Source organism: Herpailurus yagouaroundi, unplaced genomic scaffold (genome assembly GCF_014898765.1).
Source record: "Herpailurus yagouaroundi ecotype Mexico unplaced genomic scaffold, PumYag 530, whole genome shotgun sequence".
Taxonomy (NCBI): domain Eukaryota; kingdom Metazoa; phylum Chordata; class Mammalia; order Carnivora; family Felidae; genus Herpailurus; species Herpailurus yagouaroundi.
In genome coordinates this window covers 3,021,317-3,036,369 of record NW_024412747.1, presented here as the reverse complement: position 1 = coordinate 3,036,369, position 15,053 = coordinate 3,021,317, and the positions used below count along the sequence as shown (strand labels likewise).

The 15,053-nt window shown below is 46.2% G+C and overlaps 1 protein-coding gene and 1 non-coding gene across 3 annotated transcripts in view; one reads left to right on the top strand and one right to left on the bottom strand.

Moving 5' to 3' along the window:
• Positions 1-15,053, top strand: part of ACTN2 (actinin alpha 2) — a 74,382-nt gene that overhangs the window by 51,347 nt on the left and 7,982 nt on the right. For both annotated transcript variants that reach the window (XM_040464963.1, XM_040464962.1), the window contains exons 11-16: positions 1,123-1,270; positions 3,010-3,160; positions 6,957-7,065; positions 8,747-8,887; positions 11,324-11,506; positions 13,975-14,109. In XM_040464963.1, the coding sequence (XP_040320897.1) occupies positions 1,123-1,270; positions 3,010-3,160; positions 6,957-7,065; positions 8,747-8,887; positions 11,324-11,506; positions 13,975-14,109 (867 nt within the window). The remainder of the gene's footprint in view (positions 1-1,122; positions 1,271-3,009; positions 3,161-6,956; positions 7,066-8,746; positions 8,888-11,323; positions 11,507-13,974; positions 14,110-15,053) is intronic.
• TRNAQ-UUG (transfer RNA glutamine (anticodon UUG)) lies at positions 7,855-7,939 on the bottom strand. Its single transcript has one exon. It is a non-coding gene; the product is annotated as a tRNA-Gln (tRNA).

Below are 15,053 nucleotides of genomic sequence, written 5' to 3'. Positions count from 1 at the left end.
AACACCGCCCCCCCCCCCCCCCCCGGCTAGTCTCTCAGCATCACTCGACCCCATTTTGTTTTTTACCTCACAGCCGATCACTTGTTTAATTATAGTTGTCCCTTGCACAACACAAGTTTGAACCAAACAGATCACATGGATTTTTTTTTCCAGTAAATACAGGACAGTACTGTAAATGTAGTTTCTTTTATCTTTTTTTTTCTTTTTTTTTTAATGTTTATTTTTGAGAGAGAGAAAGAGAGCACACACAAGTGGGGGAGGGAAGAGAGAGCAGGAGATACAAAATCTGAAGGAGGCTCCAAGCTCTGAGCTGTCGACACCGAGCCCTACATGGGGCTTGAACTCACGAACCACGAGATCTTTACCTGAGCCAAAGTCGGAAGCCTAACCGACGGAGCCATCCAGGTGTCCCTCCTTTTGATTTTTTTATAACATTTTATTTAGTGTGCTCTATGGTAAGAATATAGTATATAACCCATATGACATACAAAATATGTGTTAATCAGCTGTTGATGTTACCAATAGGCCTTCGGTCAACAGTAGGCCATTGATGGTTAAGTTTCGGGGAAGTCGAAGTTTGTACGTTGGTTTTCACCTGTGCAGGAGGTTGGTGCTCCTGTGTTGTTGTTCAAGGGTTAACTGCACTCACTTATTCTTTCCTTCCCGACAATCATGAAAGCTACTTGGGGCAGGGAACTTCACAGGTGTCGCTTACTCTTGTACAGAAGTTTCTCCCTAGTGCCTGGCACGTGGGGTGTTGTCCAGGAAATGATTGTTGGTGGCTGGCTGGCTGATTGAGCAGTCACTGAGTAGTAGTCAATTTGAATTGAGTCACCCCGCGGCTTCATGTTTTTCTAGCCAGTAAATTCAAGCCCTGTAAGCCTCTGTCCACATCTGGACGAGTGTCGGGCATTTACTGGCTGATACGAACAACCATATGGGTTGTAAAAGGCCCTGGTGAGAACGAAGACGTTTAAAAGCCAAAGCAGTTGAACAGTTAGTTATTTGGGGATAGGGAGGGCGGGTAGCAAGGAGAAGAAAACGCTGTCGGACTCGTAGCAGAGGGGATTTTGTAGAGGAGCCCAGAACGTAACGTGCGTTTTCATCCTCGAATGCCCCCAGGATATCGCCGGCGCCTGGCAGAGGCTGGAGCAGGCGGAGAAGGGCTACGAGGAATGGCTACTCAACGAGATTCGGAGGCTGGAACGCGTGGAGCACCTGGCGGAGAAGTTCAAGCAGAAGGCTTCGACGCATGAAACGTGGGCTTACGGCAAGTACACTAGCCTGGGGTTGGGTTTGTCAGCACCGGACAGGGCCACCCTGTGCGGTCTCTGCTAACCCTGTCCCTAATGCCAGTGACCCTGTGGGCAGGTGTCCTCACCTGGCCCCACCCTGCTGTCCCAGTACTAAATTTCTTCGGGAGGTGGGCGTGAAGGCGTATTTTCTAGTTGAGCAGATAATGTACTTTTTCACAAAATGGCACTCAAAAATGCATTCTTCCCACGCTTCCTTATGTAAGTCCTGGCCTCCTTCTGTCTTCCCCCACTTTCTTTCTGTTTGATCCATAAGTATCTGTTTATTCCCTGTCGGTCAGACAGCCCTGGCCCAGATACTGGCTCCTGCCACAAAGCAACATAATTTCCCATTTAGAAGATCTGCTTGGAAGGAGGAATGCCAGGGATCATTTTCTGTAGTCTTAGCTTCCTGATTTCACTGGATTCATCTATTTTCAGCCCTTGCAAATCTTTCCACAGCCGTGACACCATGATCATAATTTTGCTGAGGTAGAGGAACAAAACCTTCTCCCCATAATCTATTTGGAGAAAGGTCAGGGAGGTTCCCCTCACCCTTTGGTTCCTTTTGCTTTAGTGTTGTTTGATGGTTGATGTCGCACAGCCCGATGGTTGGAGGTGTGGGCCTGGAGGCAGGGAGGTGGGAGTCCCCGCTCAGACACTTCCCAGCTGTGTGCTTTGGATGAGCTCCCGACCTATCAGTGCCTCAGTGTCCTCTTCAAAGTGGAAGGGCAATGATGCCTCCAACACAGGCCTTTGATTTAATGACAATTTAATGAGTCCACATTATAAAGTATTTAAATCGGTATCTGGCGCCTAGTAAGTGCTATGTTGTCACCGTTAAATATATGAACATTTGCTTTCCATTTGTAGCTGTATAGAATTAAATTTGTTAAAAAGTTTTTGTCTTATTTATTTATTTTGAGAGAGACAGAGACAGCGTGAGTGGAGAAGGGGCAGAGAGAGAGGGAGAGAGAGAATCCCAAGCAGGCTCTGTGCTGTCGGCACAGAGCCCGATGTGGGGGGCTCGAACTCATGACACTGCAAGATCATGACCTGAGCTGAAACCAAGAGTCGGATGCTTAATTGACTGAGCCACCCAGGCGCCCCTGGAATTAAATTCTTAAAGGTCATCAACTGGGGAATAAATGTGGGTCCCATTATAACCGCAGCAGTTGCTTGACTTAAGAAATACTTGTGGGGAAATAGGTGGAGGTTCAAAGAGAAAAGCTTCTCATACTATTAGGAAGGAAACCACAGGTTATATTTAACCAGAGAAAATGAGGCTCTTAAGCATAAAGAAGTGGGGTCAAGGTTAAACCCGAGGGTGGGCCAGTAGAGTACAAGTGTGTCCCAACTATCCCAGGTAACGCTTGAGCACTAATCATCGCTAACTTAACCGAGCATCACGATGCACAATCAGTTACTTGTTACTCAGGGTTATGGAGAATGTGGACCTGTTAGTGTGGACTCCACATGCTTTCCCCTCTCTATGTGTAGACATGAGCTTTTAGAACACAGAGGGGCTCGGGCAGCAGCATCAGCACAGCTACAGTCTGGAAACCGATTGAAACAGCACCTCTGTGTCTTCGGTCCCGTCATTCTCGGTCCTTCTCTTGGTTCTTTGGAGCCATAAGGATCGCCGAGAACTTTGCAGGTGCAAGGAAGCCGATGCGTGACATCAGAGTAGTCATATCCCCTTATGCAACCTTTGCAGGCAAAGAGCAGATCTTGCTGCAGAAGGACTATGAGTCGGCCACGCTGACCGAGGTCCGGGCCATGCTGCGGAAACACGAGGCGTTCGAGAGCGACCTGGCGGCGCACCAGGACCGGGTGGAGCAGATAGCGGCCATCGCGCAGGAGCTCAAGTACGTGCTGTGCGTGCTGTGCGTAGGCGCGCTGCTCGCGTGCAGCGGTGCAGCTCCGCCGCTCCGCCGGGGCCAGGGGCGCGCTGGGAGGATTCCACCAACAGCTTCCCCCGGGGGTTCCTTCCTTGTGCTCAGTTTAGGGGCAACGAAGCTGGAGGCCTCTGTGTTTTTAAACAGATAAACAGGCTTCCCTTGGGGTTCCCTGGCTGCGCCGGATCCCGGTGCCCTCCCGGCCCCTTCTGCAGGCGGCTCTGCTTCTCAGAGGAGGGAAGTGAGTGGGGGGCGCGGCACGTCCAGACACCGAGACAAAACAAATCCCTGCCTTACCTCGGAGGAGGAGACATGATGGCCCCGCTTTTTCTTTGTCGACACATAAGTGCTTTCTCATTTGCATGCTTTCTGTTTTATGGGAGGGACCCAGCCTGATTTAAGTCTCGAGGCCCACTTGCTCCCGGGTGCAGCGTCTGTCTGTGGCCGCCCTCTGGGGGAGACCCCTTCCTGTAGTCTTTCTAAGCCTTTTTTGGTTTTTAATTTTTTTTTTAAGTTTATTTCCAGAGAGACAGAGACAGTGTGAGTGGGTGAGGGGCAGAGAGAGGGGGAGAAAGAGAGAGAATCCCAAGCGGGCTCCACCCTGTCAGCACAGAGCCCCATAGGGGGCTTGAACTCATTGACCATGAGATCATGACCTGAGCTGAAGTCAAGAGTCAGACACTTAACGACTGAGCCACCCAGGTGCCACGAGGGGGGAGGGTCTTTAAAGAAGTCTTGGAAAGGGGCACTTCTGTGGCTCTGTGAGTTGAGCCTCCAACTCTTGATTTCGGGTCAGGTCATGATCTCGCGGTTTGTGAGTTGGAGCCCCGAGTCGGGCCTCTACCCTGCCAGTACAGAGCCTGCTTGGGATTCTCGCTCTGTCCTCTCTCTGCCCCTCCCCACTCACGTGTTCTCTCTCTCTCTCTCTCTCTCTCAAGAATAAACTTGAAAAACAAAAAAGTAAATACACTAACTCTCTTGATTAATAAAATATTTCATTTCCTACTCCGGTCCCACTGATACAGCTGCAGAAGTTTGAGTGCCTAAAATCACATAATGATAACTGTCACAAAACAATTTTTAAAAACATATAATAAACATTTACTACGTTACATTTTTATGACTTCCGTGTTGCTCACAACTCGTTAATTACCAGAGACGGCCTCTTTTAAGAGTATCCTGTTTTTTTAGCCTTGGTAAATAAACTCTTAATTATTTGTGATCTTCATAATCCAATTTGTACGCTGTATTTGTGGTCTTGATGTGATCTTCTCATGGTTCTTGAAGATTGGGTGTATGGCTGCTTGTTAACAATTACAATTAAAATAAGGGATGAAAGGAACTCAAGCTATGTAGTGCCCTTTAACCACTCCTGTGAGTCATTTGGAATGCTTTTAAGTGTTGCCCATAACATTTAAGTAGTAATTTTGTATCATTATTCCTGGTATCCCCAGTGACTGTTTCTTCACATGGTCAAAAGAGGCAGCACGTATAAAATTTAAATCTGCATTCTTCTTTTTTTTGTTAACTTTTTTTAAAAGTTTACTTTTGAGAGAGAGAGAGAAGAGTGCAAGTGGGAAGGGGCAGAGAGAAAGGGAGACAGAGGATCCAAAGCAGGCTCCGCACTGACATTGGAGAACCCGATGCGGGGCTTGAACTCATGAACCGCGAGATCATAACCTGAGCCCAAGTGAGACACTTAACAGACTGAACCATCCAGGTGCCCTCGTGTTCATCTTAAAGTATTGCTTCTTTGTCCTTTTTACCTTTCCTAAAATAATAAAGTGTTTGTGCAGCTCTCAAAGTGTGTACAGTTATGCAAACCCCTCACTCCTTGAGAGCAGGTATGTATGGAACTCCTACGAATGAATTAGGAAAAGGAGAAATGTATATACCCCTAAAGGTAATTATGGAGAAGTGAACATTGGTGTCTCCATCATGGGGTCTGTAGGATTCAATGTTTCGGTTTCTGTTCTGGAAGCCTTTATTCTCTTTAATATTTGCACTTTGAAGAGCCATAGCCTTTTCACTTTGTATTCAAGGCTGTGCAAATTGGTGGTGCATTTTGGGGTTTTTTGGGTTATAGCAAAGAATACAAGAAGTTAAGTCTGTCTCAGACTGGTGACGTGTATGTGTATGTAAAAGGCTGCTTGTAAGAGCTGGACAAGCTTTACCCACTGAAAAGAACACTCAGATCACAACCACATGCATTCAGTGGCAGAGGCAATAACATTCAATAAGGACAAGTTAATATTATTTAAGAGGAAAAGAGGGGCGCCTGGGTGGCGCAGTCGGTTAAGCGTCCGACTTCAGCCAGGTCATGATCTCGCGGTCCGTGAGTTTGAGCCCGAAGCGGGGCTCTGGGCTGATGGCTCAGAGCCTGGAGCCTGTTTCTGATTCTGTGTCTCCCTCTCTCTCTGCCCCTCCCCCGTTCATGCTCTGTCTCTCTCTGTCCCAAAAAAATAAATAAACGTTAAAAAAAAAAAAATTAAAAAAAAAAAAAAAAGAGGAAAAGAAAAGCACAGGGTGAACAACCATTGCCTTAAGTTAAGGTCAAAGAAGAAATAAACAAGCTTAAGTCTCAGGGAAATGAATTTGGCTGGAGGGGAGGAATTTTCCTTAAAGCTGTCTTATCTTGGACTCTTCATGACAGAGGAGTCCGCTAAAGGTGTCTTTAAACCTCTGTGAATCAAATTTTTATCTTAACTGAAAGGGTGATTACATTTTATACATCATTCCAACTTTTTATCCCCAGCAATACTAGGTTAACCTTCTAGTTTGAAATTTGTTTTAAAGCTAAGTTCAGGGGCGCCTGGGTGGCTCAGTTGTTCAAGTGTCCAGCTTTGGCTCAGGTCATGATCTTGCGGTTCATGGGTTCAAGCTCCGTGTTGGGCTCTGTGCTGACAGCTCAGAGCCTGGAGCCTACTTCCGATTCTGTGTCTCCCTCTCTCTCTGCCCCTCCCCTGCTCACACACTGTCTCCCCCTCCTCTGTCTCCCCCTCCTCATACACACTATCTCTCTCTCTCTCTTTCTCTCAAAAAACCAAAAAACATTAATCCTAAGTTCAAATTACTTCACCTTACAAAGGAGAGGGGGTTGGCGAGGAAGAATAGTTAGTTAGCAAGAAGCCATTTTGTTCTTACTGTCACACGGGTGGCATTAGACAAGTCAGAACTTTTGTCTGGAAGAGGAAGGGCTGTGTTCTGCTAGTTTTTCAAAGTCCTTGCAATGCTAGATAAAGTCACAGCGCCCCTTCTGGACTTGGTGCTCCATCCCAGCAGCAAAGCCTGTGCCCTTTGAGGGGAGCCAAGGACACAATGGGGTGCAAGCTGATACCTCCCTCCCCCTTGACTCACTTTGGTGTTCCAGTCACCGTGGCTTCAGGCGGCCCACAGGACTGGCCTCCAGGTCAGATGGTTGGCTTCACTTACAGGTACATCGCCACTTAAAAATAATACTCTGGGGGCCTGGCCAAGAAAACCAAGGGAGAATGGAGTTAGCTTGGGGCACTGGGAAGACAGCATTTCTGTCTATTCAGAAAACTGTTTGACCAGCAAGAGTTTTACTAATTTTTCTTGTAGCCCATCAAAGAGTAATGATCCTGTTTGCAGTGGTGGCAGTTAATAAAACCCCAAAATACCCTGCCATTTTTCTATCAGATCTTTGATATTTAAAAAAAAAAAAAAAAAATCTGTTTATTTTGAGCCCATGTCCATTTTCCTCATAGCCTCAGGGAAAGTTAATCATTGTTTTCACTTCTAACAGTGAACTGGACTACCATGATGCCGTGAATGTCAATGATCGGTGCCAGAAAATCTGTGACCAGTGGGACAGATTGGGAACGCTTACTCAGAAGAGGAGAGAAGCCTTGGAGGTGAAGCCTGTTGACAGGAAATCTTTTCTTAGAAGCTCTTAAGATCCTGTTTTTGTTTTTCCGTGGCGTGATGTGTGTAAAACACAACAGGTTGTCTCATGAAAGGAGCCACCACAGAGAATATGAAAAATAGGAGAAAGTGGGAAATGTATAGTTGGCGGCTTTGTACGGTATTTATCCGTATAGCAGTGAAGCGTGCTTTTTTTTTTTCCCCCCGGGGAGGCATACTTTCTATTTCCAGTGAAGCATTGGTTGTTTTTGGTTTTTGTTTTTTCAGTGAAGCATACTTTTGAAGTAAAAAGAAAAATCCAGGGGTAATACGATTATGGTATAAACCCATTTTGTATCAGGGAGTGATTATAGTGAATTTCCAAAGGGCCTTCTCTAAAGAGCAAATTGAGCTGTGATGGAGTCAGGGAATCAGGAAGAACTTCACTTGCAGGTGGACAAAGGGGAAATGGCAACAAATGTTGGAGGATAAAGGGAAACGAAACAGATGCAGGATGAACTTGGCCTTATTCAAATAGAAGACTTGGATAAGCAACAGGAAGTGGCTGGTAGGCGGCTGTGCCCCGTTGTCTCTCCCCACGGAAGACGCACACGTACGCTGCAAAGGAAGGAAGCGGTGACCAGTTTTCTGAGTCTGATGAAACTTTTACTTTATTATTATTATTTTTTAACATTTTTTAATGTTTATTTTTGACCGACAGAGCATGAGTGAGGGAGGGGCAGAGAGAGAGGGAGACACAGAACCCGAAGCAGGCTCCAGGCTCTGAGCTGCCAGCACAGAGCCCGATGCGGGGCTCGAACCCACGCACTGTGAGATCATGACCTGAGCCAAAGTCAGACGCTCAACCGACTGAGCCACCCAGGCGCCCCTGATGAAAATTTTATAATATGTGATATCAAGCTTCCTAGATGCCAAATGGCTGTTAGCATATCCATCTAAAGAAAGGAAGGTTGAGGGAAGAAGCATCAGGCAAACAGAGACCCCTCCAAGATTTTAGGGCAGGAGGAAAAAATGAATAACTATGGGACATCTCTAGAGAGGGCATGCTTGTGTTCCCTGTCTGCCCCCATCATCTCTGTCAGATGAAACAGTTACAGTGTTCTCTGTGGCTCGAAGCCAGGTGCTTCCCATGCCCAGAAGAGCAAAGAAGATCTCTGGATTAAATCCCGAATGAAGATTTGAGGACATTAAATTGTAGTTCTTCTCTCGTCTTCACTTAGGCAGGTGACTTCTGGGAAAGGCGTGCATCTTCTCTGCACACCGTTGTGTATAAAATGAGGAAGATGCCCTGAATGTTCTGGTTAACATCGTTAGGGAATCAGATCTAACCTTAAAGGTACTGCTGTAGCTGAAAGCAAGTTACTATATCCCCCATGCGGATTCTCAGTTTTCAAAAAAAGTAGCACTTAGCAGAGCATTCTTTCAAAACAAGGCTGCGCTGGCTGTTATTCAATCCTTTTTTGATTCGGAAGGCACTTCAGAGACCTGCAGGGCTCAGTCTCCTCCTTGGACGTTGGCTAATCTTTGGGGCGCACGAGCTAGTGGTGAGAGCGTGTTGCGATGAACACGATGTCAGAGGAGAGTTTATTGTCCTGGAATGCATGTTTGTGTCTTCGGGGAACAGTTTTTTTTATCAATCTACGATAACACTCCTATTTCACTGATCTCCAGAGAACTGAGAAATTGCTAGAAACCATCGATCAGCTTCACCTGGAGTTTGCCAAGAGAGCTGCCCCTTTCAACAATTGGATGGAAGGAGCTATGGAGGATCTGCAGGACATGTTTATTGTGCACAGCATCGAGGAGATCCAGGTAACCGAACCCCCTCTCCCCCTCTCCCCCGGACTCCTGCTGTACTAGAAATGAACTGCAATTTTAAAAACTTAGAATTCTTTTTTGTTTCGTTTCTTCTTCTTTCTTCTTTTGTTTTTTGTTGTTTGGTTTTGTTTGTTTTTGTTTATTTTTTTCCCCTGAGGAAAATGTAGCTAGGAAGCCAAAATTACCCCTTGATCTTTAGCTTAAAAATGGGTATACTGCTATTGGCTGCAGCTAAATTCATATCAATCAGACAGTGGTGAATACATCTAAAAGGGCCTGTTTTTAAAACATACTGTGGAATCATCGAGCAAAATAGACCTATACGCTCTTGGGAGGTATCCACGGAAAGTTGTGAGTTTTTTGGCTGCTGCGTTAAGTACTTTCTTAATTTTTTTTAACATTTATGTATTTTTGAGAGAGAGAGAGAGAGAGAGAGAGAGAGAGAAAGAGTAAGAGTGTGAGCCGGAGAGGGGCAGAGAGAGAGGGAGACACAGAATCCGAAGCAGGCTCCAGGCTCTGAGCGGTCAGCACAGAGCCCGACGCAGGGCTCGAACTCACAGACCGCGAGATCATGACCTGAGCTGAAGTCAGACCCTTAACTGATTGAGCCACCCAGTCGCCCCAAGTACTTTGCAAATACATCCACGCGACTGTTTATTAAGATCTGTATACTTTTGCTGGATCATAAAGCAAAAGAAACCATGAAGCAGCACCTCCTGTCTCCCACAGACCAAAATGTTCTGCTTCTGATTTCTTCTGGAGCTTCAAAGTTTGTAAATAAGACTTTTCAGGAGTCACGTGAGGGAGGAGAGTTACTCTCAAATAGCCAGGACCCAGTTTATTGAGAGACCAGTGTACCATGAACTTGATGTGCAATGGAATAGAAAGGGAAATACTTCCAAATTCTTCTTTCTGTAAAATAGTCATCAAGAAGAATCCAAATATAAAGAATGCTACAGGTTGGGATTTGGACCCACCTCTCCCCGCTCAGGAGCGTTCTAGAGTGTTCTATTTGCACCTGGGTGGAGGGGGAAAGAAATTACTTTGTTGAACATTGCGTTTTTTGCATGAGCTCTGAAGCAGAGGTTAGCAACCTGAAATCCTTTATTTTTGGAATAAGTGAGATTTCGAAGTGTCGTGGAAGCTCTACCTGATGCATGAAGCAGTTTCTCTGTTTAGTGAAAGGTCACTCTACATTGCAGCGCCTGAAGCGACCGTTAGCATGGCAGACAGTGGTTTCCATGGCACCTACAGACACCAGAACCAAGGGGCTGAGGTCTTACACCTTAGGGCCAGAGGAGAGGCTTTTTTTTTTCTTTATTTTGAAAGAGAGACAGTGTGAGTGGGGGAGGGGCAGAGAGAGAGGGAGAGAGAGAATCCCGAGCAGGCTCCACACTGTCAGCGCAGAGCCTGATGCGGGGCTCGAATGCATGAAACCGAGAGATCGTGACCTGAGCTGAAACCAAGAGCTGGGTGCTCAACTGGCTGAGCCACCCAGGCATCCCCATGGAGGTTTTTAAAGACATAGAGGAACAAATTGGTTTTTGCCACCTTTTCTTTTTGAGAGATTATTTCCTGGTGGTCTTTTTTTTTTTTTTTTTTAATGTTTATTTATTTTTGAGACAGAGAGAGACAGAGCATGAACGGGGGAGGGGCAGAGAGAGAGGGAGACACAGAATCGGAAGCAGGCTCCAGGCTGTGAGCCATCAGCCCAGAGCCCGACACGGGGCTGGAACTCACGGACCGCAAGATCATGACCTGAGCTGAAGTCGGACGCTTAACCCACTGAACCACCCAGGCGTCCCTCCTGGTGGTCTTTAAATAGAAAGACAGCAAATGTTATGTTCTCTTGTTGGACTGCAGAGGTTAGGAAGGGCAGCTAAGTTCTGTTTGTCAGTGGAGGGTAAGACCTGAATAGTAGTTGGGGAAGCAGAAGTGATGGCTCAGCTGGTTAAGCATCCCACTTCAGCTCAGGTCATGATCTCGTGGTTTGTGAGTTCGAGCCCCACTTTGGGCTCTGTGCTGACAGCTCAGAGCCTGGAGCCTGCTTCAGGTTCTGTATCTCCCTTTCTCTCTGCCCCTTTCCCACTCATATTCTGTCTGTCTCTCTCTCAAAAATAAACAGACATTCAATAAAATAAAAAATTGTGAACGCAAACATGATTTTTGTTTAAAAAGAAAATTATGGGTTTTTTTTTTTTTTTTTGAAGACTTTGGATTACTAGCCATCACTTCATCATCCTGGTGTCTTTTTTCCATTTCTGAGGAACTACCGTGCACAAAATAGCATCTTTAAAACATCCAGAATTTGTTTCCCCGCAGAGATTCCTGCAATTAAAAAAGGCATTTGCATGTTTGCAGAAGGGAACGTCGCAGCCTGTAACATTCACGCTGTAATAACATTTTCCCCCGCTTTTGTCTCCGGGTTAGAGTCTGATCACTGCCCATGAGCAGTTCAAGGCCACGCTGCCCGAGGCGGATGGTGAGCGGCAATCCATCATGGCCATCCAGAACGAGGTGGAGAAGGTGATCCAGAGCTACAGCATCAGAATCAGTTCCAGCAATCCCTACAGCACTGTGACCGTGGATGAGCTGCGGGCCAAGTGGGACAAGGTAGGTGACTGAGGACCGGCTGTGGGGCAGGGTGGGCACACCTGAAGCCGAGGCTGAGGGAAGAGGTAAAAACTTGGGGGAACCAGAGTGACTGATTTGCATCACGATTGGGGTTTTCCTTTGCCCCGAATGTCACAGATGTGTTTGAAGGTAAACTGAGGCATAGTAAAAATTTAAGAGTTTATTTGAGCCAAAATCGATTCGAATCCTGCAAACATCCCATCCGGCAGCTACAAAGGAGCTCTGGGGAGCTGTACCAAGTGAAAGACTTTTGTGGGCAGAGGGGAGCGGGAACAAGGAAATTATACTAGGTGAAAAAAGCTGGTTGGTTATTGCAAGGTTACTTTCCTTCAGGGGATGGTGGGGGTCTGTCTGTCAGCCGATGACCTCACTAGTGCAGATCAGGTGATTGACCAGTTTAAGATTCCATTCCTGGGCAACCTGAAACTGTAATTGAGTTCTCCAGTTGGTGACATGGGGCTTAGCCTAAGTAACTGCATTTTGGGCTAGTTGTCTTGTTTCTAGCAGATGAAATAAGTTAAACTCTTAAATGCCACTCGGCAGTCTTAGGTTTGTAAGGAAAGAAAGCAGAAATGTTTTTCTTTAAGGAAAATCTTACAAAATGTTGGCAAAATCAGTATAGGCCAGGATGCCAATACCATAAGGGAAACCTTTTTTTTTTTTTTTAATTTATATATGAAATTTATTGTCAAATTGGTTTCCATACAACACCCAGTGCTCATCCCAAAAGGTGCCCTCCTCAATACCCATCACCCACCCTCTCCTCCCTCCCACCCCCCATCAACCCTTAGTTTGCTCTCAGTTCTCAACAGTCTCTTATGCTTTGGCTCTCTCCCACTCTAACCTCTTTTTTTTTTTTTTTCTTCCCCTCCCCCATGGGTTCCTGTTAAGATTCTCAGGATCCACATAAGAGTGAAACCATATGGTATCTGTCTTTCTCTGTATGGCTTATTTCACTTAGCATCACACTCTCCAGTTCCATCCACGTTGCTACAAAAGGCCATATTTCATTTTTTCTCATTGCCACGTAGTATTCCATTGTGTATATAAACCACAATTTCTTTATCCATTCATCAGTTGATGGACATTTAGGCTCTTTCCATCATTTGGCTATTGTTGAGAGTGCTGCTATGAACATTGGGGTACAAGTGCCCCTATGCATCAGTACTCCTGTGTCCCTTGGATAAATTCCTAGCAGTGCTATTGCTGGGTCATAGGGTAGGTCTATTTTTAATTTTCTGAGGAACCTCCACACTGCTTTCCAGAGCGGCTGCACCAATTTGCATTCCCACCAACAGTGCAAGAGGGTAAGGGAAACCATTTTTAAAACCCCAGCTGGAAATTGGGTGCACTCGAGCTTGCCTACCGTAAGAGAACTTCATTAAAGAATTTTTAGAATGTGGGGTAGACATTTCCCAAATGTGTGTGAAATTTTAAATGCAGAAAAATTGCTCAGGAAACTAGGGAGGGAAAGTATTCCTGCTAACTTGCAGCCCTTTAGATTTTGGGAAACTGTCCACAGATTTAATTATAGTCCAAATGGGATCATTTGAGCCTTTTTGTCTTACTCTTAAGAAAGATTTATTTTCACGGTTTAAACGATAGCCCAGCTATCTGTGTGTGCCACTGCGTGGCCTCCAAGGAATAATTCCACCAAGTGGATCTGAGGTGGCTTCGTACAAAAACATGCGTACGACAATTGTGTAGTTATCAACAGTGCAAAAGAGGAGAAAAACAGGTATGGAAAGGAGAGCGTTTATCTGGGAGACAGGGACTGACTTCAAATTTAGCTGCAGCCTTCTGACAGCCGACACGGAAAGGGAAACATGTTGAGCTAAGTAGTTCCCCTGAAGAGAAGGGAAATCTGTCATTTCTTCAAGTGGGGCAAACATTTCTCCCAGCGCGAAGTTAAAAAGCAAATTGGACACATGGATTTTTGTGAAAGGGACATTATGAATGGTAACGTCTGTGGGAGCAGTTTTGCAGAAGACCCAAAAAAGACTTCTGAGGTAGCTCCTTTGTGGATTCACAGAGAACTCATGTTAGAATGTCTGTGATTTCTACTGTGATCAAGTCACAGTACTGCTAAATACTACTGTGGATTTGCTGCCCACATTTGTAATCGAAGGAAACACTAACTTTCAATTAGAGATAGTGAAAATAAAGATGTCCGCTCTCCCTCAGTCAAGTTCACAAATCCTCTGCAGGGAGCCCCTGGCTGGAGGAATGTCCGTGTCCCTAATGCAGATGCACCCAGGTTTTCAGCAGGCACTGGGGGGGCCATCAGGACTAGACTGAGCTCTCCCTTTGGTTCCTGTAGTGGGGGCCCCCACTCCCCCCACCCTCTCTGTTTCCACCCCTCCGCTCTGGACTATCAGCACATATCTCGGTCACTCCTGTTGGAAGAAAGATGGTGTCTTATCCCCGTTGCCCTTGGTCCCTGACAGGTGAAGCAGCTTGTGCCCATCCGGGATCAGTCCCTGCAGGAGGAGCTGGCCCGTCAGCATGCCAATGAGCGTCTGCGTCGCCAGTTTGCTGCACAGGCCAATGCCATCGGGCCGTGGATCCAGAACAAGATGGAGGTAGTGTGGCGCCCTTCACAGAGAGCTTTTCCCCAGCCTCAAAATTAGTCCCTGAGTTGACCCAACGATGACACCTCTTCTGCTCCCGGTTGCTCCACTCAGGGCTGTGAGGGCCCTTCCTGTCATGCTGGGCTTTGCTCTTTTGGGCCCCTGAGCTTTTGTGGCCTGTGGACACTGGTGCAGTGTGGGGGGGCACACTAACGGGGACCAGGCTGTTCTTGCCATCCGTTCGTTGTGTCATTAAAAAGGATGATGGGGCTCTTTCTCAGTGTTTAGCTTCTACGGGACCTAGATTTTAAGCCATCTATCCCTAAGGAGGACATGTGAAGAGTCACAAAGATTGCATTTTCAAGGGCACCTGGGTGGCTCAGTTGGTTAAGTGTCCAACTCTTGGTTCGGACAGATCACGATCACATGGTTTCATGAGTTCGAGCCCTGCCTTAGGAGCCTGCTTGGGATTCTCTCTCACTCCCTCTCTACCTGCCCCTTCCGGATTCATGCTACCTCTGTCTCTCTCAAAATAAATACACTTAAATTTTTTTTTTTAAATAAAGCAGATATTTTGCATTTTCAGAACATTTAAGGAAAAGTGATCTTTGAATGACACTGATTTCTGGGTTCATTTTATCCCTGAGAACAGCCAAGAGACACAGATTGCCCTTCTTGTGTTTCTCCCAGCCTCCCTTATGGTGGTAAATTGTTACCTTCTTTCTTAAAGGGAGAACATATAAAACTGTAAGAAATTCTTTTAACTCTCCAGTGGTCTTACATCTGTCCACGGCTCGTTTCATGAAGAACATCACACCGCCGCCTCCAGAACAGGGCAGCGCTGACCCAGGCAGGCTTCCGTCTTTGGTGGAAGGAGGCTGAGATAACGCTCACCCCTCTTCCTGCTTTGCTCTTTCGGCTCTCGGTTGATTTTTCCCCACCCTGTAGATGAATCA